General features: G+C 41.2%; 1 protein-coding gene across 6 annotated transcripts in view; it reads left to right on the top strand.

The window, feature by feature from the left end:
- LOC126101050 (DNA-(apurinic or apyrimidinic site) endonuclease) overlaps nucleotides 1-24,246 on the top strand; it is a 67,998-nt gene that overhangs the window by 29,002 nt on the left and 14,750 nt on the right. For all 6 annotated transcript variants that reach the window (XM_049911718.1, XM_049911715.1, XM_049911713.1 and 3 more), the window contains 2 exons: nucleotides 9,009-9,152; nucleotides 9,609-9,752. In XM_049911718.1, coding sequence (XP_049767675.1) covers nucleotides 9,009-9,152; nucleotides 9,609-9,752 — 288 coding nt within the window. The remainder of the gene's footprint in view (nucleotides 1-9,008; nucleotides 9,153-9,608; nucleotides 9,753-24,246) is intronic.

Genomic DNA, 24,246 nt, shown 5'->3' with positions numbered 1-24,246 from the left:
AACAATGCATGACACAGTATAGTAATGCATTTTCAGCTTAGAGTGACTGACGTAAACACCTATAACAAAGAAAACGGCACTTATCGGATCAAAGCAAAATAAGCAATCGATTCAAACCAGACGAAGCACGTGAAAAAGGAAGGGTATCTGTATAAATACGGACGGAGTGCCTGACGCACAGCAATGGCTACCTGGTAAAGCTTAACTGCTAAGCTTTCGACTCGAACCAAACTACTGTAGCTGTATCGTCATTCATTCGACCTAAATTGTGTCTCATATTACAATGGACCAACTTTGTTTCGATTTGGAGGTGCGGCCTAAAACTTTTCTCTCCCCTTGAATTTCGAGTCTCAAATTTCAGGTGCGGCTTAGATTTGGGATTTTTTTTTTTTCGAGTCTCATATTTCAGGTGCGGCTTAGATTCGAGTAAATATGGTAAGTGAGGCACTATAAGGAATGATAGTGACAGAAACATGAGCCCTCTATCCCCAGGATATCTGCTAGGAATTATTCCTGCAGTTTTCAATTAAAATTGACCTCTAGGGGAGGTTTTCAAATCAACAAATGAATGGATAGTTGCGTGCATTCGTTTTCCCACCCCTCCCCTGCCCCCCTTCTACACTGTTATCAGTTTTTACTGACTACCAAAGCTCCAGAAATCACAGTTTCTTGCCGAAGGCATAATTTTGAAATATTAGTGATTGGTTTATATTTAAAGACGGTGGTTTATGAACACACCATGCTCAACTCCTGGCTCACTTCCAGCAGGAGCAAGGAATCGTGCCAGCACCGGGTTTCACTCTCTCCCTTGTCTTAAAATCATCATCATCATCCAACACACACACACACACACACACACACACACACACACACACACACACACACTCTCTCTGTGTGTGTGCGCGCGTGTACACTATTGAAAGTTATTTGCTCTGACTCGATCATTTGCTCATTCATAAGTATTGAAATTAACTGTCTTTCACCGTGCAGGAAATTAAATCAAAACTGTTACTCAAAAACCACTACCAAAATCAAACTGTACACTGTCCAAAAAAATTGAAACACTGAAGGTATGTAGCAACACTGTGATACACACACTGTTCACTGGCGCGTTAAAAATCTCAATTACAAAGAAAATGCTTAGAATTTGAGTGCTTGAGATGTGAAGTGAGAAATGGAAGAACCAACAAATACGAACATAATCTCACATGAAAAATAGTAGCATAATTAGCAGCAACAGGATAGCACGAAGAAATTGCGCCAGTTAAAATATGCTAAACCAAAAATAAACCACTGGGAGAAAAATTTAACATTATCAGTATGTGCCAGCAAAAATTATTACCTTAAAAATGTACTCATGTGCAAATCCATTCTCTCTGTTCCATATATGTTGTGTCTGTAAGTCCTCCCATCAGTTTAACAATTTTCTTTAGCAAAATCCTCCTCCAGTATGCACTGTGCTAAAAGTTCTGCCATGTTCAACATTCGACCACTACAAAGACACACAAGTTCAGAGATATTACTGTCAGTGCTGTAAGTCGACATACCACAGATGACACACACAAATGCTTTGCTCTCGTAATGTGAAATTACCACTCATTCTGAAACTGTCTGCAAATAAATGTCCAGTCCACCTGTATATGCCCACCTTTCAGTATTACAAATACTCTAATGGAGCATGTTGCAAATAAATAAGCAAAAACAAAAGAGAAAAAAAAAGGACGTGTGGCTGTATACTGGAGGGTGCCCAATTGAACATTTTTTGGACCAGTTCAGTCTTGAAGTGTGTCATTGCACAAACCCTGCTCGCAAGTGAGGTTTCCTCTGAAAGGCCACTGTAGGCATGTATGACAGGCTCTAACAGTAACGTCCATCTTATAGGCAGCATGTTAAGGGTGAGCCAAGCATTTTATGATGTATTAATGGAAGAACACAGTATTTAATGTTGCCCGACAACTCATTTAGATTTCACAGTACAAAGGTGTGTACTTTCAGGCAGACTTTTCTTTTGGGTTACCCTTTTGTTTCATGTTTCATAGTTAAGATGTGTGTGTGTTTTGTTTTTCTTCATAAGGCCTATTGTTGCATTTCCAGCTCCGCTTAACCTTGTGTCACCCACACATTCAGAGATATGTAGGTGGTGTAAAAATTTTGTGGGATTTATCCACACACTTTGATTTTTATATATGTATAATATTGTTCTTCTATCTTCCCAGTTTACGTGGATATCTTTCAATACATGATGTGTCATAAGATTTTACACAAAGATTTAGAGAAATGGAAACAAAATGCAAAGCTCGTCCCACACACACACTAACAGATGAACAGAAAGAGGAAAGACAAAGAATTTCTGCTGAACCACGGGGTAGTGCAAGGCGTGATCCTACATTTCTGTCAAAGATTATTGCTTGAGATGAAAGTTGGTACTTCCAGTATAACCCTCACACTAAGCTTCAAAGTGCTGTGTGGTGGAGTCCTGAACCACTAGCCTTAAAAAAAGTCAGACAACAACCATCAAGGACAAAGATAATATTGATCATATTCGTTGATAGTAAAGGATTAGTTCACCATGAGTACATTCCTTCAGTTCAAACAATGAACCAAACCCTTCTTTCATTTAAGTCTTCAAACATTTGCGACAAGCGATTCAACATTGCCGCCCTGATTTGGGATAGTCTCACGACTGGTTCTTATTGCATGACATTCAAGATGTCATAATGCTTTATCTGTTACCAAGTACCTGGTCAAACATAGTGTTATTGCCATCCCACTTTGCCATAGTCGCCCATACTCTCACCTTATGTTATTTTTACTTGTTTCTGTGATTGAAAAGATGACTGAAAGGAAAGCTTCATAAGGATATTGCAGACATCCAACGGGCTGTGACAAATAAGGTTATAAGCATCACAATTGAAAATTTCCCTGCTTGCTTTCAAGACCTCAATAAATGTTGGCAACTGTGTATAGGTAGCCAAGGGGTCTACTTTGATAGGATCATTACTTGGCAAGTGCAATTTTCTGTTTTTTAAAAAACTTTTCCTGGAGCTGGTCTGATGAAGGAAGTATTATTGTTATTATGGATTTGAGTATTTTTACCTCTTGCAAAATTAGAGTTAGCTTTCTGTAATTGGAGCAGTCTATTGCATCCTCTTTTTATGAATGACTGTTGTGCACTGCCTACAAAAACATTTGGAAGAGAATGGTAGTTATAAGATAATTTATAGTTTTCCAGACTTCATCTTTTCTCCACAATTCTCCCAGAACTAAATTGGTAGGTCATCTGGACCGGGATCTGTGATCTCAGTTCTGTCAACACTATTTTAAATTCAGTTTTCATATTTGGAAAACGTATTTCGTCTACTAGCACTACTTCTTCTTCTTCTTCAGTGCATTCCTCTGTCATGATATAGTCTTCTTTTCCACCATAGAGTTCTTTGTAATATGCTTTCCATCTTTCGGCTACTTCATCTGTATTCAGTAATGTTTCTTTGTTCATCCTTACCAAGATAGTATGACATTATAATGCGACGTTGTTGGCAATTTTTCAAATGCGCCAAGCTACAGAGCAGTCTGTCACTTCCTCCAGGTTTTTTTAGTATCAGATTTGTTTGTTTCACCAACTCTCAACCAAACTTATCTTCCAACCTAACCAATACCTGGGTCTAAGTTGCAGATCAATCTGTTGCCACAGCCAGCTTCCCCCCTCCCCCATGTGCGACATTCAATGGCTTCTTTGCCAGCTGAAAACAAAACTGAGTATATGCACCGATAGGTGACATGACAGCAGTCGTTAACATTGCATCAATGGTCAAAACGTATGACTCGTGTCTAACATTCCTCTTGACTCTAATGCCTTAATTACCCATTGTGCTTTATCTCTCATTCCATTTTTGTCTGTTTCTGTATTCCTGCGTATAGTATTCACCTATTCCTTTATGCCTGGTAATGTTTGTTAATGTTGAAAATCCTGAGTTGCACCACAGTCTGGAATCTGTGTTAAACTGTAGCAGCAGCAGCAGCACCCCCCACCCCCACCCCCACCCCACCACCACCCACCGCCTCAAAAAAGGGGGGCTGCATAATTTATTTCGAAAGTTGTTGGAGGAGTGCAGTGGCATACCACCTCAAATAGGACCAAGAATTTCTTTCCTGAATAAAATCATGTCATCTGTTCGTTTCCATCTGTTGGTTTTTTCCCCCCACCAACACTTCATTGGTGTTTTTGTTACCACGGTATTAATTACACTAGTTAACAAATTTAAATGTTTTTTCTGCATCTGGTTTGTAAATGGGTGGATTTACCAAATTTTGTGGCGCTGAAAACACTGGGAAAGTCAGTTCTTTTCTATGATGTCACATTTCCTAGATACACAGCAGAATAAAAAATGGTAATAGTGAAAATTGACATAATTAAGTCAAAACAAAAGTACTCATTCAGAACGTTTGAAATCGGTACTATTTTGTATGTATATATGGGCATGGTGCCAATAATAGGTCCAAATTTGTTCAGAAGATATTTTCACCTCTAATTGTCTTTGGTTTTTGAAAAATGCGGCGACGGAGCTCATCTTTTGTTTTCTGTTTCATCGCTCTCCCTAACAAGACCCCCAGCAGTAATTGCCCACCATTGAAGGGTTCCACTGGACTTGGTAACGGTGTTCCATGGTAAGAATGTCTTTGTGAAAGCGTTCATCATGCTCATTGCTTACGGCTCCCAAATTTTCTGGGAAGAAATCAAGGTGAGAAAGTAAAAAGTGTTTATTGAGGGACATTCTACACCCCATGTTCTTGTAGTTGTCCAACAGATCATTCACAATGGTAACATAGGTTTCGTGTTTTCACTTTTCTATTACTCAAAAAGCCCTTCAAAATTGCTTTAAAAGAAGACCAAGCAGCTAATTGGATATCTGTGAGTTTGGCATCAAAGGTTGGATCTTACAGCAATTCTCTTATTTATGTTCCAACAAATATACCCTCTTTCAGCTTTGCTTCACTTAACTTGGGAAACTTTTCTTTTAAGTGATTGAAGGCCTCACCTTCGTTATCCAGAGCTTTTACAGAGTTCTTGATAAGGCCCAACTTGATATGAAGAGGAGACAAAATTACTTTATCGGTCTCAACAAATGGTGTATTGTTCACATTTACATTTCCAGGAACATATGACTTCCTTATAGGCCATTCCTTGACTGTATAGTGGTTCTTGGTGTCACTACTGTCCCAAAGGCACAAAAAACAGCAGTATTTCATGAATTCAGCCTGTAAACCTGTAAGGAATGCAACAACTTTTAAATCACGGCAAAGCTGCCATTCACGATTCTTATATTTGATTACCTCTAGCAGCAAAGCCATGGTTTCGTAAGTTTCTTTCATGTCTACTGTGTAAACCAAAGGCACCAATGGAAATGCTTTGCCATTATGCAGTAGTACTGCTTTCAAGCTGGTTTTGCTGGAGTCAATAAACAGTTGCCCGCCACTCCTGTGGATTATGTTGTACACCTAGCTACATCATCAGACCGTTGACATCTGTAGATACACACATTGAATTCTGCGAGTTGGTATATTGAGCAAAGGAAGCACCTCTTGATCTGAAACAAAAATTTTTGTCCCTGGAGTTAGAAGGTTCTGTTGTTGCAGTTTCGACCCCAAGAGCTCAGCTTGCTGTTTCAAAAGTTTTAGATTGCGAACCAAATCGTTCAATTCCATTTGATGAAAGAGCTGAGGCGAAGTGTCATGATATTGAGGGCAGTACTCTTCTATATGTTCAATACTTTCTGATTCACGTGACATGGTGTCTGGTTCCGTGGCTTTCAAGTTACAGACAGGAACGGGCAACCCCTCATCATTGGGACACAGGCAAATGCACTGAAGATACATTTGGATACTTTATTTTATGTCTAGTTTTGCTTGAATGTCCCGAAATATTTTTAAGACAGAAGTAACAGTGGTCATTAGGCTCACACCACACCATCGGAACAGCAAATTGCTTGGCTCGGCATTTTCCTTTCAGTTATGCAGGCAATGTGAGGTGCAAAATTTTCATCTTTATCACCAACAGGACAATCAAAATACATTTTATATGCCTTCTTAACCAAATCAGTGATTGGTTTCTTTGGGCTTTTGGAGTGAATTTCCCACATACATAACAAAAGTTGTTGTGTGGTTTAGACAGCAACGAGATTTACTAGTTGCCATTTTTATTATTTGAGTTTGCACTATCTTTCACAGGAAACACTCACTGGGCATCTCTTTCACACCACTGGATTACCACACCAACCATTTACTGACAATTTGTAGATCTTTTAGCTCTTCTCTGCAAATCAAAAACAAACAATTAAACATCAGAACAGAAAAACAGTAAAAAGCAAAATACTGAATATGAAAAAGAAAAACCTTTTAAAAACTCAAAAATAGTATGTGCTAGAACATTTTGAAAGGTATATTCTGATTCTACATACCAATATACATACTAGTTGATGTATCACATCCCAGATGCAAAATGGCTGTTGACTAGTGTTATTACTCTTATTGGTAATGTTGGATGTCCTTATAGCATATTCCCTTCTTATTGTCAGTTCTATGAATTTTTCAGTATTCCACAATTTTGCTTTACTCTTCTGATTTCTCTTAAACCTTAAAATATAGGTCACTAAAACTGACACATTATTGCTGTCTGTGTCTAATGAATCCAACAGTATCATTAAAAAAATAGATTGCTCTTCACCATGTAGATGAGATGCTGAGTTGCAGATAGGCACAATAAAAAGAGTGCTATATATCTTACCTTTCAGGCAAAAGGCCTTCTTCTCATGCCTATGCTCGCAGCAGCCACAGACAATGGTTGTGTGTGTGTGTTGTGATTATGCGAATGAGTGCATTTGTTTTCTATGTCAAAAGAGGACTTTTTGGCAGAAATCTAAAGTTTATAGCAGTGTTCCGTTATGCTTGTCCGCAACTCAGTATCTCCTGTATATGGTGAGTAGTAATCTATCCTTTTCATAATATTGTTGTTATTCCGTCCTGAACATCCCACAGTTTACTCTACTGTAGCTAAAACTAGACTACTTGATATCTGTTGTTATTGAGGGGTAGGAAGGATCTTGGGTAACATGTTCAATATTTCAGGGTAGGATGAAAGATAATCAAGCCCTGGCAAAGGCACTTGTTTCAGTCCAGGATGCTGTTTGTGGTCTAGGTTTGGAGAGTGTTGCCAGTCTTTGAGACTTTCAGGATACTGGGCAAGGAAGCTCTCGTCACTGCAGTGGTCAAAATATGGGTACTGTTTGTGGTTAATGGAGCCATCGGAAAGGTGGAGGCAACACCCAGGAATCTGGCACGTTGGGTAGAGGAGGACCAGGTGAAGCAGTTGGGAGAAAAGTTGTTGAAGTTGTAAAGGAATGTGGATAGGGTGCCATAGCCCTGAGTCCAGATCATGAAGAGATAATCGGTGAAATCGAACTAGACTAGAGGTTGGGGTTTTGAGTGGCTAGGAAGATTTCCTCTAGCTGACCCATAAATTGTATTACGGACACACAACACCGTGATTCCAATACAACATTAATTTTATTTCTCTCCAAGGAACGTACATCATGGAATATAAAACATTAATTCAAGGATAATCAATATTTCCAGAGTGTCTATAATTACAAATATCAACCCGCAACAAACTGGTTGGCATAGGAGTGTGCCATGCGGATGCTCATGGCTGTGTCATGGGTTTGTAAATCTTCCCTTCAGAGGAAAAGTAGTTTGGAGTCATGATAAAGTTGATAAGGTGTGTAAGAAATGAGGTTGTGGGTTTGGAGTTTGATGGATGTTGGGAGAGGTAGTGTTTGATAGCGAAGGCAACATCTACTAAATCAGATTCCAACAACTTGTTGTTGTGATCGGACTTCAGTACATGTTGATTACGCACCAGATGAGAGAGTTATCGTTAACATATGGTTTATGTTAGACCGTCATCCAATTCAGACTTTCCACGCATCAATTGAAACAAAATGCTACTGCAAAAAGGTTCAGTATCTGTTGACATAACTGCTGTATATTATGTTGGAGTTGTTGATATTCCTCGGAGCCACATATGGTGTACCAATCTCTTTGCCGCACTTCTGATTACGTCAAGTGAAGCTTTACTGTTCTAGTCACTGCACAAAGCCAGCAGGGAATTCTTCATGCAAATAAATAGAATAACCACAGTGGAATGTGCTCCGTAATAAAGCTTTGTGCTTAATAAAGGTAGTTCTAATCCCCGAAATCACCTACGACCTTTCTACTCAACCCCCCCCTGTAGGAAAAAATAGTGTACCAGAAGTACCTTTCATAAGATGGATTTTGGAGATACGTATAGATGTACAATCCTTACACACTAAAACTGTAGAGTTTTCATAGGAAAAGCATAATGGAGATGGTTGTCATTGTCTTCAGTCAGCAGTTTGATACCGCCCTCCACACTACTACTTTCTGTGGAAGCCTCTTCATCTCATAATTAATGCAACCTACATCCATTTGAACTTGCTTATTGTATTCATCTCTTGGTCTCGCTCTACAGTTGACACACACACACACACACACACACACACACACACACACACACACACACACACACTGGCCCCCCCCCCTTCAACACTATTTCTACGATTCATCAAACTCTCCGATTATGCCCTATCAAGATGGTGAAAAGTTGGGTGCATATTTATAGTCCATACAACTGAATGATATTTATTCTACGTGTTTTGATAAATGTAAATACACTATACAAAACTAATTGGCCTTATTTACTACCCAATTCTGAGATTTTTTAACAAAGAAATTGTTTTTGTTGTTTCTCGTTTTTTAAATAAAACTAAAATCTGATTTTCTGCATACTGTAACATATTGATCTAGTAGTTTTCGTAATGATGTGCTACAGACATAAAAGAAGTTTACCTTGAGGGAAATGTGCCTTCATTTTATGTTCATCCCTTGTAATAGTTACCTTGTTTGTTAACTATTTTTGTATGTACTTCCAACAGGAGAGAAAGAAGGGTATGCTGGAGTTGCTTTGTTAACAAAAGTGAAACCACTTGATGTGAAGTACGGCATTGGTAAAGACGAACATGACTCAGAAGGTCGACTAATCACAGCAGAGTATGAGAAGTTTTTTGTTGTTGGTGCATGTAAGTTCTGTTGATTGTTTCAAACTTTCTGTGTTCACTAGCATTTGTTACTCCTTATTCATAAATTGAACTTGGAGTTATTGGTACAAATAATGCTAGTATCACACTTTTCTTATTTATATTTTCCAAAGCATTACATTGTTACTTTATTAAGTGTTCACATTCGCTTGTTTTGGAATGGGTTTGTAATTTTGAATAAAAGTTATATCTATTTTTCACCCCTTTACGCTCTCTTCTGTTCTCCTCGTTTCTCTCTACTCTTTCCATCACATTATTTGGTATATCATATGCTGAAATTGTTTCATATAGGAACTGGTCTGCAATGTGTCCAACATATAGTCATTCATAAAATTAGTTTGTTTTCCTATAGTGGTCGCATTCCTAGCTTTTGAGTACTGCTATACTCTGAATTTCATTGTGAAAGTATAAGGATGAATTCCTTTGTTAATTTTTCAGATGTGCCCAATGCTGGTCGTGGTCTTGTGACTTTGCCAAAACGTATGAAATGGGATCCAGATCTTCGTGCATACTTGAAAGAGCTTGATGCTAAGAAACCAGTTATTTTATGTGGTGACATGAATGTATCTCACGAAGCAATTGGTATGTATGCAGCATTCCAGCTAATCTTAAAATTGAATGTGCATATACTTCAAAGTTCTCATTGACATTTCATATGTTTGAAAGGTATACGGTAAAAAAGGCACTAAAGAAAAATTCAAGCACTCACTGTTAGATAAATGAGTCGGGAATGGGAGGTTGCAGAGGAGAGTGTTGACTGTGAAAAAGTGTGAAGTGTGCGTGAGTCCTCTTCTATTCTAAAAGTAAATCCTGACATTGTGAATGAAGCTACTACAGAACAAGTAATAAAACGTTGAAAGGCTGAAATAAAGTCTCAAAAGAGTATAACTATAAGTGGAAAGTATATCTCTTTATTAATCCGTCATTTTTGAAAGGACCTTACTCCAAAATCTTTTCTGGAGCTAAGGGAAACATTTCATGAGTGAGTACATGGAATGTAACAGGATGGGCTTCCAGTGTTTAAAGGACAAAATGAAATGGCTATTTTGCAGTTACTGTAGTTGCATATTTTGCGATCTCTTTGAAAAAAATAAGTCCAAAATTTTGGAATAAGGTCCTTTTCTTGAGGAAGTAAGTAACTTGCATAGTCAATGTATGTTTTTAGTGATGTTTTAAGCTGTTTCTTATTTTTGCTCACACATTTTCCAGAGTTGTTTTCATCGTGCTTATCAAGTCTTTCTTAATCAGTTTTAAATTTGAGAAGCTTCTCTCGGGTGATGATGCCCTGTCCGGAACTGTGAGCATGATTCTTATTGTTATGCAAACATTTGGATATGCTTCTTCCAAATTAGTTTCCAAAATGCACTGAATAAGTTCTTTTGCATCTCAGAGTCCAGCGGATGGGATTTTAAAAGTTTGACATCCTCGTGAAGTTCGAAAGGCCGTATGTCACTATTTTTGCCTTCTCGAAGTATTGTACTTTGTTTGTTTGTTTGTTTTTTACAACTGAGACTCAATTTCACACCTACTTTTTCCTGCAAACAGTTGAACTTCTGCAACGTTTGTTTCAAATCTTGTGTTATGGAATTCTTGAATCCAGTCACAAAGTGAATGGAAAATGTCAATAGTAATAGTTCACTTAACATTGTTCACATGTAGTAAACTCTCTTATCACACGTTCACTGCCCACCCTAAGGGGGCTCGCCACTCTCTGGCTTGTTCATGCTTAGCTACCACAGGCCCCCAGCCTTTGCAGCATATTTTCCCTTCCGTGCCGCATATCTATCCTCTTGCTGTTTTTTCTCCGCTCCCTTGGGAAATACGTCGGGGCTGATTTTGAAAACGTATTCTGCATTTTCAGTAGTCAATATCAGAATACTCTCCACTGTTCCTTCTTTCTTTCTTTGTTCACCTTCTCCTGCCCTTCCTCTGCTCCAGCGTTTGAGATTCCTCCTTTTCTGATTCCTTCCTGTGCACTTCTGAAGGCTGCCCCAAGTGACTGATGCATAACAGGTGAGTGGGGAACACGTAATTCTCAGCCCCGGGTCAACATCTAGGGTTTGCACGTTTCCTGGTACAGGCCAGGCCCAGGGAGAGGTGATTGCCTGAGCTGCTACCTTCACAAATTGCCAATTGGTCCTTTTGTCATGTGTTCAGGAGGTGTGAACAATCACCTAAGGTGGGTGCACCACCCCTCTGAAGGCGCCCCTCCCCCCACGGATGGAAGGAGATCGCCATCAGAGATGCTGGCGGACGGGGGGGATTTTCTCGCGATGAAGCAATCTTCTTCACAGTCAACAGCTACAAAATGTAAACAGAATGAGACTAACGATTCAAAGACCCTTCGAGCTGTGCCAAAGTTTCTCGTGGTTTCATGTACTGAAGACATTCAGTCCTTCTGTATGATAAATCCATTTATTATTTAGAAAGGTGTTGATGCAATTGCTGGCCCTATGAAATCCTGCTCTCATTTATGCAATGGCATTTTGCTTTTGGAGATTACTTCTGATTCTCAAGCACAACTACTGCTTGCAGCTTCGCTTGTCCATGGCTATACTGTTAATGTCGAGGCCCATCAAATGCTGAATTCTTCCCGTGGTGTTATTTACACTAGGCTTCTCGATGGTCTGACCGAGGTAGAAATCGAAATGTACCTCTCTGATCAGGATGTCATTGCCAGTCATCGGGTGATGAAAAATGTAGATGGCTCCTTAGTGCCCACACGCACAACCTTTTTCACCTTTGATAGAGTAGTTCTTCTGGCAAAGATCAGGGCAGGTTATGAAGTTACCACAGTCAGACCGTATATTCCAATCTGATTTTGCTGCTACCAGTGTTATTGTTACAACCACACCGTGTATTCAGAACCCAATGTTCTGCTACCAATGTAATTGTTACAACTATACTTGAGCGAGTCCTGTCGACAGACAGCCAAATGCATAACCTGTGATAGTGTGCTCACGAGGGCGGCTGTCCGACTCCTTCTCCCCGCTGCATCAACTGTGGTGGTGATTGTGCTGCCTCCTCCCAGGATTGTCCCGTGTATCTCGATGAGCAGGCTGTCTAATGGATCTGGGTGAAGGAAAAGTGCCATACCCGGTTACTCGCAAGTTGTTGCCTACTCAGAAACCATGCATTCTACCGTCTGGCACCTACAGTACTGTTCTTGCTACATCTTGCCACACAAAGAACATGGCCACGCAGACATGCAACCTCGAATTTAGCATCACGGTTGTCATTGCGTCCCCGCCTCCTCCCCCAGCTGTGCAGCACGCCACCAAACACTCGCCTCATGGGGCGAAGTCACCAGCTACACAACCGGCAGGCTGGAAAGGACAGAAGGAATGCTCCTGTGAAGACTTCCTATGTCCCTCCAGCTAACCAACACCTGAGTCTTCCTCTGTTAACCGAAGGGCTTGAAGACGTCAAACAAAGGCAAACAGTCTTCTCCTTTGCCAACTCGATGATCCTCTTTGACGGTGTCTCCATGTGATACCCTCGCCCGGCCACCCTCCATGATGCCGGTGTGCACCACCAACCGTTTTTCCGACCCGGACTCTGCAGGCCGACAACAGAAGAATGCAGACACTCCTTCTGCCTCTGTCCTGTAGCATCGAGTGTTCTAAGGCTGGCACTCAGCAGCTGCCGAAGTGACACCCCTTCATTTTTCCTTGTCATGACTCTTCTTCAATGGAACATTTGTGGTATTCAATCCAACAAAAAGGATTTACGGCTGCTCTTAGATTCACAGTGTCCACTTGTTCTCTGCCTTCAGTAAACAAAATTGCGTCCTCACAACCGCTTTTGGCTCTCACCTTTCTTCCCGGTCCATTTTGAATTTCCCCTCGAGGTTGGCATTCCATCTTATAGGGGAGTCATGGGTCTCATACGGGATGACGTTCATATTCCCCCCTTCTCCCTAATTACCTGCCTTCAAGCTGTTGCAGTTTGCCTTTTCTTTCCTCTCTTAACCTTTTCCCTTTGTACCGTTTACATCCCTCCATCGTATGTCACAAGGGCAAATTTCCTCCAGCTTCATGGGCAGCTACCTCACCCCTTTCTACTGCTCAGTGACTTTAATGTGCACCATCTCCTTTGGGGTTCTTCCAGAACCTGTCCAAGAAGTGCCCTCCTGGTTGACCTCCTCAGTCATCTTAACGTTTTCTGTCTTAACACAGGAGCACCCACATTGCTTTCAGACTCCTCGTGCACCTGTTCCCATTTGGACCTATCCTTCTGCATTGTCCAGCTTGCCCATCATCTCGAGTGGTCCGTTCTCTCTGACACATCCTCGAGTGACAATTTCCCATGTGCTGTCCATTTGCTGACTCCTACTCCACCTCTGTGCACATCAAAATGGCAGCTTACTAAGGCAGACCGGAGGCTTGACTCATCCTTGGCAACCTTCGACGAGCAACATTTCCCCGGTTGTGATGCCTAGCTAGAATATCATAAAAACATTGTCCTCAGTGTCGCAGAATGTTCCATTCCCTGCACTTCCTCTTTACCATGCCATGTCCCGGTCCCTTGGTGGACTGATGTGTTCCACAACACAATTTGTGTGCGGAGACATGCTCTCCATGCTTTCAACCATAATCCTATGATGGCAAACTGCATTCATTATAAACAGATGCATGTGCAGTGTTGCTGCGTTCTTTGTGATAGCAAAAAATCTAGCTGATTTTTATTTACTAGTTCTTTTAACAGTTCCTCTCTCTCATCTGTCATGTGGGCCAACCTCTGATGGCTCCCTGGGACCAAGATCCGTTCCCCAGTTTCCAGTCATACAGAAGTAGACTATGTCACTGTGAACCGTAGTGCTATCTGCAACACCTTGGACCACCATTTTGCAGAGATTTTAAGGTCCTCCCAATATCACCATGCTTTCCTCCAGTGGAAACAAGTGGAGGAGGTTCGGACGATACCTATCTCTTCTCCAAATAGTGAGTGCTACTACGCCGCCTTCATTGTGAGGGAGCTAGTTTGTGCCCTCACTTCATCCCGATCCTCCACCCCAGGGCCAGATGCTGTTAACATTCAGACGTTGCAGTATCCTTCTCTTATGGGAAAGAACTTGCTGCTTCATACATACAACCACATCTGGGCAGAGGGTACATTTCTCAGATGCTGGCGTGAAGCCGCTGTAATACCATGCGAAAGCCCGGTAAAGACAAACTCCTTCCTTCTCTCACTCGACTTTTCTCACCAGCTGTGTTTGCACGGCGATAGAATGCATGATTCATTGCCGGCTGGTATGGTGGCTTGAGTCTCGCAATTCACTAACCACTGAACAGTGTGGATTTCGAGTGCGGCATTCTACAGTTGATCATCTCATCACTTTGTGCACCCATTTCATGTCTGTTTTTCTGCGGAAATCCCAGACTGTGGCCACGTTTTTCGATTTGGACAAAGTCTACGATACCTGCTGAAGGACTGGTATCCTCCGTACTCTCTACACGTGGGGCTTCTGTGATCACCTGCCCTGTTTCCTTCAGGAATTTTAAAAGATGAGGTTTTCAAGGGACATGTGGGTTGTGCCTTGTGGGACACCTTTATCCAGGAAAACTGTGTACCTCAGGGTTTCATCCTTAGCATCATCCTCTTTGCTATCGACATTAACCCTATAATGGGCTGTCTCCTTCCGGGCATCTCTGATTCCCTTTTAGTTGCCGATTTTGCCATCTATTGCTGTTCTCCACGGGCTTGTCTCATAAAGCTGCATCTTTAGCGATGTCTCGATCGTCTTTACTCATCGTACATCAACAATGGCTTTCGTTTTTCCACTTACAAAACCGTTTATTTGAATTTCTGGGGGCGTAATTGATTTTTTCCACAAGCTTTAGATCTTGGACCTGTTGCTCTTCTGTTCGTTAAAACCATGAAATTCCTGGGGCTCAAGCTCAATAAGAAACTTTCTTGTTCCTCCCACATGTGTTACCTAGCAGCCTGCTGTATACGGTCCCTCAGTATCTTACATGTTCTCAATGGTACTTCCTGTGGTGCAGATCGAACCACCCTCCTCTGTTTGTACCAGTCCCTTGTCCGTTCAAAATTAGGCTATGGGTGTTTCATTTAAGCATCAGCATGTCTGTCTCTCATACGTCATCTCAGTGCTATTCACCATGGGCCATGCATTTGGCCACTGACGCCTTTTACACTAGCCCGGTTGATAGTCTGTATGCAGAAGCTGCCGAACTACCTCTGTCCTACCGCTGTGACTTTTTCCTCACCAGATATGCATTCAGTTTGTCTGCCATGTGTGGCCTTCCATCCTATACCTCCTCCTTCAGCGATTTCTTTGATTGCCAATATGGGGTGTGTCCCTCTTCTCTGTTACCTCCTGGAGTTTGCTTTGGGCTCTTACTCCAACAGCAGCTTAACTTCGTGCTACCTGCAACTTTCCGAGTGGGTATGAACCCTTCACCACCTTGGCTTTGTGCGGCAGCCCTTCTTCGTCTTGGCCTTTATTCATTTCCTAAGGATACTACTTCTGCCCAGCTGTATTGCATTCAGTTTCATGACCTTTGCACAGAACTTCACGATAGTACCTTTTTTTTACACTGATGGCTCTCGGACTGACCGTGATGTCGTGTGTGCCTTCGTGATTGGCACCAATGTTTTTCGGTATTGGCTTCTGGAACATTGCTCAGTATTTATAGCAGAGCTCTTCATCCTGTGTCAGGCCACACAGTACATTCGACAACACAGGCTTTTCAGGTGCGTCATCTGCTTCTTCGAAGCCTCTTTGTGCAGCACCCCATCCATCCCTTAGTGCAACGGGATCAGGAAGGCTGTCACCTTCTCACTCTCATTGGAACTACTGTGATGTTTATGAGGGTTCCTGGCCATGTCGATCTGACAGGAAACGAGGCCGCTGATGCTGCTGCCATGGCTGTAGTCCTTGTACTTCAGCCTGCTAGTACTTATATTCCCTCTGTTGATCTCTGTTTTGCTGTCCACCAGCAGGTGGTGTCACTTTGGCACCACCACTGGTCCTCCATTCATGGGAACAAGCTCCGGGTTATTAAGCCTGTCCAAGTGGCTTGGGTGGCCCCCTCTTGGTCCTCTCGCCACAAGGTCATTATTTTGAGTAGGTTGCGTATTGGGCACTATCTCTTTAGCCATCATTTGTTAAGTGGCGCTCCCCCACCACTTGGTGCAGATAATGCCTAACTTTTGACTGGCACTTCGTGATGGAATGCCCCTCCCCCTTTTTTTTAAAAAAAAAGCTGCTTATGTTCCCGTTGGTGTTTGCCATCTTGAGTTATCGGCTGTTTTAGCAAACGACATGTGGGCTATCGACTTTGTTTTACTTGTGGCAAAGACCAATTAATTTTTAGTTCTGGACCTCCATTTCACTATGTTATATTTTATACACCTTTCTCATGTCCCTGTTTTCACCTTTCTTCTCTTCCGTCAATTTTGATTGACATGTAGTAGTTTTTAACTCCTCTCTTTGTCTTCGTGTTCTACTGTTTTGACCTGGACACATATGACCTTAAAACAAAACAAAAAACAGACAAATGTGCATTGCAACGATAACCTCAAAATTAACATTTCGTTCAAGATTGCTTCACACTCGTTAAGAGTTAGGAGTATCAGTTTTATTTTTCTGGTAATTCACCCTTTCGATTACATCATCAAACTGAAAAATCACTTTTACTTCTCCGATTTCATTTTCCCACATGTTTCAGACACAGATTTTAATGTCAATTTTAATTTAGTTTTTATAAGATCCCAACACTTGCTTGACTTTGTCAAGATCACATAAACTTTATTGATGAACCTGAAAAATGTTTTAACTGTTGTATGAGTGTTAGCTGTATCTATTGAAAGCAAATTCCAAAGTGGCATCTGCACAGTGACAAGAGTGTTCAGGGATTAATATTGAATATTGTTGTTCTGAATTCCTTATTAATGCCAACCATATTTGTGCCATTATCATATCCCTGCCATTGAGAGTTTTTGGATATCAGGGCCATTAATTTGTAGTTCCTTGAAAACAGCATTTTTTAAAAACTGTCCTGTTGTTACTGCGACAGCTATAAAACCAAAGGTAGTTTCACAGCTTGATAGACCACAAGTGTCCCGTATCAAACTGTTAGTCTCAACTTGCTACCTCAAATTGGCCTACAAATACTACGTAAGCTACAGCGCATGCACATTGAGTTTTTCAACATTCTCATGCTCTCTTCGCACAAACCATTAGTTATAGAGAAAAAAATGAATAGGACCTTACTTGTAGGAAATTTAATATAGTTTAATTTTGTACTGTGCCATGTTTTCACTGAAGGGTGTGATTTTCAAGTTATTCAAGAAAAATGTGCAAAAGTGGTATTAAATGTGTTCTATTTCTGAAACCATTCGGAATAGGGCATACATCCATATGAAATTTTTTTGTTCAGAATCACTGATAATATCACTCTTGAAATCATGTACCTTTCCTCCTGACTTACCCTGTATATTGACGCTTAAATATATAGCTGGAGATATATATATATATATATATATATATTTGTGTGTATTAGCAAGTTATATCGGGAATATTTATTATTACCATCCGGATATTGTGGCAGTTTACAAAAGGACATAAAATATCTTGATTAGTTGTTTTTGTCGATGCTGTAGTGTTGACTGGAGATGAACTTTGTTACTTTGCAAGTCTTTTTGGTGATAAATATTTCCATATTAATTGTTCAACAACAGTTAATCTTACAACTGCATAAAATTCTTTTGACTTTTCATCTATCATTTAAAGCTTTAAAAAATATGCACTGTTCTAAAACAATCAGACCTTATTTTTTAAACTAACTGTGGTGGGGGGGCACTAAGTTTGTAGACGTACATAGTGCGCACTTGCTAGCTGCTGACAAGTTAACACGTGTGTCAGTTGTTGGATTTTGTGTTGTGGGTAAAAGACAGAAAAAGTGGATCATCATATATTTCATCAGATTTTGGTTTAAGTTTGGCGATTCTCAAGTTGAAACAATCCGCATGATTTGACAAGTGTTTGGAGATGAAGCAATGGGCACCACACAGGGAAATGAGTGATACAACTGCCTCAAACATGGCTGCTCATCAGTGAAGAGTGGAGCACATGTAGGTAGGCCCTCATCATCCGTAGGCGAAGTTTTTATTGATCACATAAGGACACTGGTGGTGCAGAAAAAAGGAATCACAGTCAGAGAACTTGTAGATGAGGTTAAAATTAGTACTGGGGCCATTCATTCAATGTTAACAGAACGTTTAGACTTGGGAGGATCTCAGCAAAATTTATGCCATAGTTGCCAACAACGGAGCTGAAGAAAGCTTGTTCAGAGATTTCCTTAACACAGTGATCACTGTTGATGAGTCCTGGGTATAAGGGTACGGCTGAGAAACACAGTTCAGTCATCCCAATGGAACCGTCCATCATATCCGAAACCCAAAAAAAAGTAGAGCTTGGTTTGCAGCAGTGTGAAGGTCATGCTGACCATCTTTTTCGACTTCATTTGCATGGTCCATCACGAGTATATGACCCAGAAGGTACTGATGTCAATAAGTAGTAGTACCAAGAGGTTCTTCACCACCTTCGTGAAGCAGTGAGACCCAAACGGCTGGACTTGTGTGCAGCAGACAGTTGGTACTTTCATTGCACTAACACACCCTCTCATCATTTTCAATTAATTGAGAGTTTTTTTTGCCAAACACAATACAGCTATGGTTTGGCAGCCTCCACATTCCCATAACCTAGCACCAAGTGTTTTCTGGCTTTTCCCTAAATTGAAAAAGACTCTGAAAGGGACCACATTTCAGAACAGGGAGACATTATGCAGAGTTCAACATAGCAGCTGCACACCGTACCAAGAGAGGCTTTCCAGCGATGCTTCCAGCAAAGGCAGCAGCGTGGGGAGAGGTGTGTAGAAGCTTAGGGGGACTACTTTGGGAGGTGACTATAGTTGAGTGAGCATAAGTTGATTCCTGACAGTTGCAGTGGGCTGTGCGCAGCAGCTTCACACTCCAACCTCAACTGATAATATAATGCAATTTAGTAAATGTCTGTGGCAGTGTCTCAGTATTGTGTCTGCTCTACAGAGAGCTATTTTTAATGTTTGAAGCCTTTTGCACTTCACAGTTGGAAGTTTGCAACAGTGGTGTGAGCTGTCGGAGTTCTTCATACGCTGCGTGGACTGTAGTGGCAAACAGTTGTATCTGAATAAAGATTGGTTTTATAAAGGGAAGTCTGATACTTTTTGAACAGCCCTCATATGTGGTTTGCAGAGTATAGATGTAGATATGTTGGAAAAATGTAAACTTTTTCAGGCAGAGTAGTTTGTTGCAGGTTTACAAAAGCATCCCACCATCCACACACACACACACACACACACACACACACACACACACACACACACACATGAGCATAGACACAAATTCACAAAAGCATGCATACCTCAAGCACACATGTCCATCATTTCCCACAGTTTAGACCAGAAAGCAACTATCACGTGGAATGGGCTCAGCAATCTGGAGGGGGCAGAGAGGGGAAAGGATAGCAGTTTACGGATGTTGGGCCTGTTGGCAGTCGTAGTCCATGCACACTCTGCCAGACAGTGCTCTTCTCTCATCCCACCTGTACACTGCTATCCCTTCCCCTCCCCACCCCTTCCAGGTTACTGTTTCCATTCCACACGATAGTTGCATTCTGGTCTGAGATGCCGGAGAGTACAGTTACGTGTGCATAAGTGTGCTTGCTTGTGTGAATGAATGTGTGTGTGTTTCTATCTTTTTCAGATGAAGGCTGTGGCTGAAAGCTAATCTGTAAATGTCTTTTAATTATGCATGTGTGCAACTTAATGAGTCATATTTACAGTAAGTAGCAGTCTATCTTCTCCTTACATTATTTATATTTCAACGTGGAGTTTACATTGTTTGTTACAATATATATCTGGCATTACAGGATGTGAATACAGACCAAAGGTTTGTATCACAGCTGACATAGTGCACACCAGACAATTTTTAACATAGTGTATTGCATGTACAAAGGCCTATACACTGTTGTGACATGTATGCATCACATCCATACATCAGCTAACCATAATGTCCGCAGCTTGTGATCTAGTGACTAGTGTTGTTGCCTCTGGATCACGGGGTCCCAGATTCGATTCCCAGCCGGGTCGGGGATTTTCTTCGCCCAAGGGCTGGGTATTTGTGTTGTCCACATCATATCATTATCATTCAGTAAGTGCCGAGACTGAACTATAAAGATTTGGAACTGGTACGGGCACTGATGTCCTCGATGTTGAGTGCCCCACAAACCATCATCATCATCATCATCATCATCATCATCATCAGCTAACCATAAAATTTGTCAAAACAACTTCAAAAGTTCACTTCAAAGTGAGCCACACAATATTTGGATCTTAAAAGGCATCAACAGGAAAGAGAAAGTTATTTATTCAGCATAGTGCTTAATATACTCTTACATACATACATAAATACATACATACATACGTACATACGTACATACTCTTTAACAGCCTCATGGACAAACACAGTGTAGTATGTTGTTCTCAAAGTGTAAATATAACCATTTTAAGATAGCCAATAAAACAGTCTCAAAAGTACGCACACAAATGCAGTAATATAAAATCGTGATTTACTCGACTTGACTGACTTGGCTGGTGCTCAGTGCGATGAAGTCACAGCAAGAGAACGTGTGTGCGGGAGATACAGGTTCAGCTCCACAAGCCAGTTGAGTGCTCGTGTTGAGACTACCTAGGCAAACAAGTGTGCTGCTGACTGCACACGTGGCTTCTGCCACACATGAAGAGGCGTCAGCCAGTCACAGCTGTTTGTCTCACTAAGACAATCTTTGTGACAAATAAATACTATGAAGTACACATCTCTATGGATTCGGCATATGTTAACACTGATGACGGACTTTCTATGCTAGTGGAATTGACTCCTGCTTCCTCTGCCTCTTACGTGGAAGCAGAGAAAATATAACTCGAACATCAGGCAGAAATGGCATGAAGAGGACCAACACAACAACAATAAATTGGCTGCCGGCTCTAGCAGCAAGGGTGCTTCTCTTCACTTAAACAAAAATTGATACAAGCAAGGCATAAGGTCTACTCATCCATCAACTGACAATGGAAGTTCTGAGCAACCACGCAGAACAGCTTGTGCTGCTAAGCTCACAGAGCAGCAGAACTTGCACCACTGGAAGACGTTGCTAACAGCAATGAACTGGAAAATAAAATTATCAGTTCACTGAAGAATAGTAGTATTCCTAATAAGTAGAAGGAAGTAAAATCAAAGTGTAAGGTTGCAATCTGAATTCCTTAGAATATCTGAGGGACAAGATGCTGAGAACTAGCTTCTTTTTTTTTTTTAAGGGTATGGCTGCAAAGGTTGAGATGTTTCAGACTAAATTTCAGTCAGATAGCCCCTTAGCTCCTTTCCTCTTTACTTCCTCCTGTATGTGATAGAGAATTAATGAGAATATTGATTGAATCAGAAGTTGAGATACGTTGCCCCTAGCATATTCCTTTATGTTTATGCCCAGAAGTGGCAATTAACACTGACCTTACAAAGAGATGGCTAGGCACAGCTATGTCATGTTTCACTACCTTAAGTCACTTTTGTGGTCATGAGGCTGATGCCAGTGCCTGTTGTGTGTTCCAAAATACACTGAAATGCCAAAGAAACTCGTATAGGCATGCATATTCAAATAGAGATTTGTAAACAGGCAGCATACGACTCTGTGGTCAGCAACACCTATATAAGACAAGAAGTGACTGGCGCAGTTGTTAGATCGGTTACTGCTGCTACAATGGCAGGTTATCAAGATTTGAGTGAGTTTTAACGTGAATATCAGGAATCCGGTAAAACATCAAATCTCTGACACCGCTGCAGCCGGAAAAAGATTTTGCGAGAAAGGGACCAACAACAACTGAAGAGAAACGTTCACCGTGACAGAAGTGCAGCCCTTCCATAAATTGCAGCAATTTTCAATGCTGGGCCATCAGCAAGTGTTAGCGTGCAAACCATTCAGTGAAACATCACCGATATGGGCTTTCGGAGCCGAAGACCCACTCATGTGTACCCTTGATGACTGTACGATACATAGTTTTGCTCCTTTCCTGCACTTGTCAACACTGACATTGGACTGTTGATGACTGGACATATGTTGCCCAGTCGGATGAGTCTCATTTCAAATTGTATCGAGCAGATAGACATGTACGGGTATGGAGACAACCTCATGATTCCTTGGACCCTGCATGTCGTCAGGAGACTGTTGAAGCTGGAGGAGGCTCTGCAGTGGTGTAGTGTGTGTGTGCAGTTGGAGTGATGTCGGACCCCTGATATGTCTAGATACGACTCTGATAGGTGACATGTGCGTAAGCATCCTGTCTGATCACCTGCATCCATTCATGTTCATTGTGCATTCCGACAGACTTGGACAATTTCAGAATTGCTACAGAGTGGCTCCAGAAACACTCTCCTGAGTTCAAACACTTCCACTGGCCACCAAACTCCCTAGACGTGAACATTATTGAGTATATCTGGGATGCCTTGCAACATGCTGTTCAGAAGAGGTCTCCACCCCCTCATACTCTTACAGATGTTATGGACAGTTCTGCAGGATTCATGGTGTCAGTTCCCTCCAGCACTACTTCAGACATTAGTAGAGTCCATGCTATGTGAGGTTGCGGCACTTTTGCGTGCTCAAAGGGCCTCTACACTATATTGGGTACATGTACCAGTTTCTTTAACTCTTCAGTATACTTTATGGGCAGGTCAGTAACATAAATTCTCAATGAATTTGGTGGGGATTGTGATCGCATTGATTAATTTTGGATGTTGGTCAGTGAGATAAGAGGGAACTTGAATATTCAAACACATTTATCATGCTTGCTTACGTTCTCTTTCATGGCAATGCCTGCATTGAAAGAGATTTGTAAGTTGTACTGTAATTTTATTCTTAATTCTCTTTGTAAAAAGTGTGATTTTTATTAGTGAATTCTGCTCACACAGTTTTATTTTGCTTCTCTGTCAGCTGACTTCGTATGCTCTGGAATGTTGATGCTCTTTGCCACCCGTAACTATGTAACAATATTATGCATTGCAGTATTAAGTAGCCGTTCTGAATATAGTGTTGACCTGTGTTGTGCATAGTGATTGCTAATATTATTTACAGAAATGAGTGAAGCGGGTGTAACTGGTTCTTCTAGTGATGCCCCATCAACTTTTGTCTCACTTCTGTGATGCATTAATCCGTTACACATGCATCTTCATGTTTTCGTTGGGCAGTGACTGCTCCATTACATTTTGGGTGTGCAGTCGCAAATTCAGCTGTTTCTTGTAATAACTTGGTTGTGTATTGCTCAGCATCTTCATAGTGTGCTGAAAGACTCTTCAGTACTCGCTCCATCATTTTAAACTTGCACCCCATGCTACTGCACATGTGGCCACAGATACACAAGTGCCAGAGACACTGCTGGGCAACAAAGAAGTACGATGTGCAAGAATTATATCTGTGGCTGCGCAGTCAATCCACACTGGGATGTCAGTGTACCATTTGGAGCAGCACTGTTGTGATGTATTTGTGAGTTTATTACGGAAAGCATCAGATTCCATGAATAACCCCTGGTGAAGCCACTATCTCTATTAATTAACATGGTGTATATACCCTGGGACATCCAGGTAAAACTTGGAAATTTTTTCATCCCGGAGAAAACCGGGAAAAACCCAGGAATTTTTCATCGTTTTAATTTTCAATTACATTATTGTAGTTTTGGCTGATAAGAACTGATACTCGAACAGAGAATTTTAACTTAACCCCCAACTGCAGACTAATACTGCAGCAATAAAACACAAACGAGAGACAAACGCCATAATGAAACTTAAGTTGCAAACAAAATGTACCATTAACAACAAAACACAGCGCAAACACAAGCATCTGCCGACAGTAAAATGTGTCAAAGGCCTTAGAACAAAAGTTATGCTATACTTCATACCAGCAAACTGCTTTCAATGAGCATTGATTTCACAGCTGCTTAAGCTGTAGCAGCAAGTAGCTGGATGCTAGCTG

The sequence above is a fragment of the Schistocerca cancellata genome, chromosome 9, assembly GCF_023864275.1.
Source record: "Schistocerca cancellata isolate TAMUIC-IGC-003103 chromosome 9, iqSchCanc2.1, whole genome shotgun sequence".
NCBI classification, from domain to species: Eukaryota; Metazoa; Arthropoda; class Insecta; order Orthoptera; family Acrididae; genus Schistocerca; species Schistocerca cancellata.
Note: the sequence above shows the minus strand (reverse complement) of the source record. Positions and strands in the feature narration are given on the sequence as shown.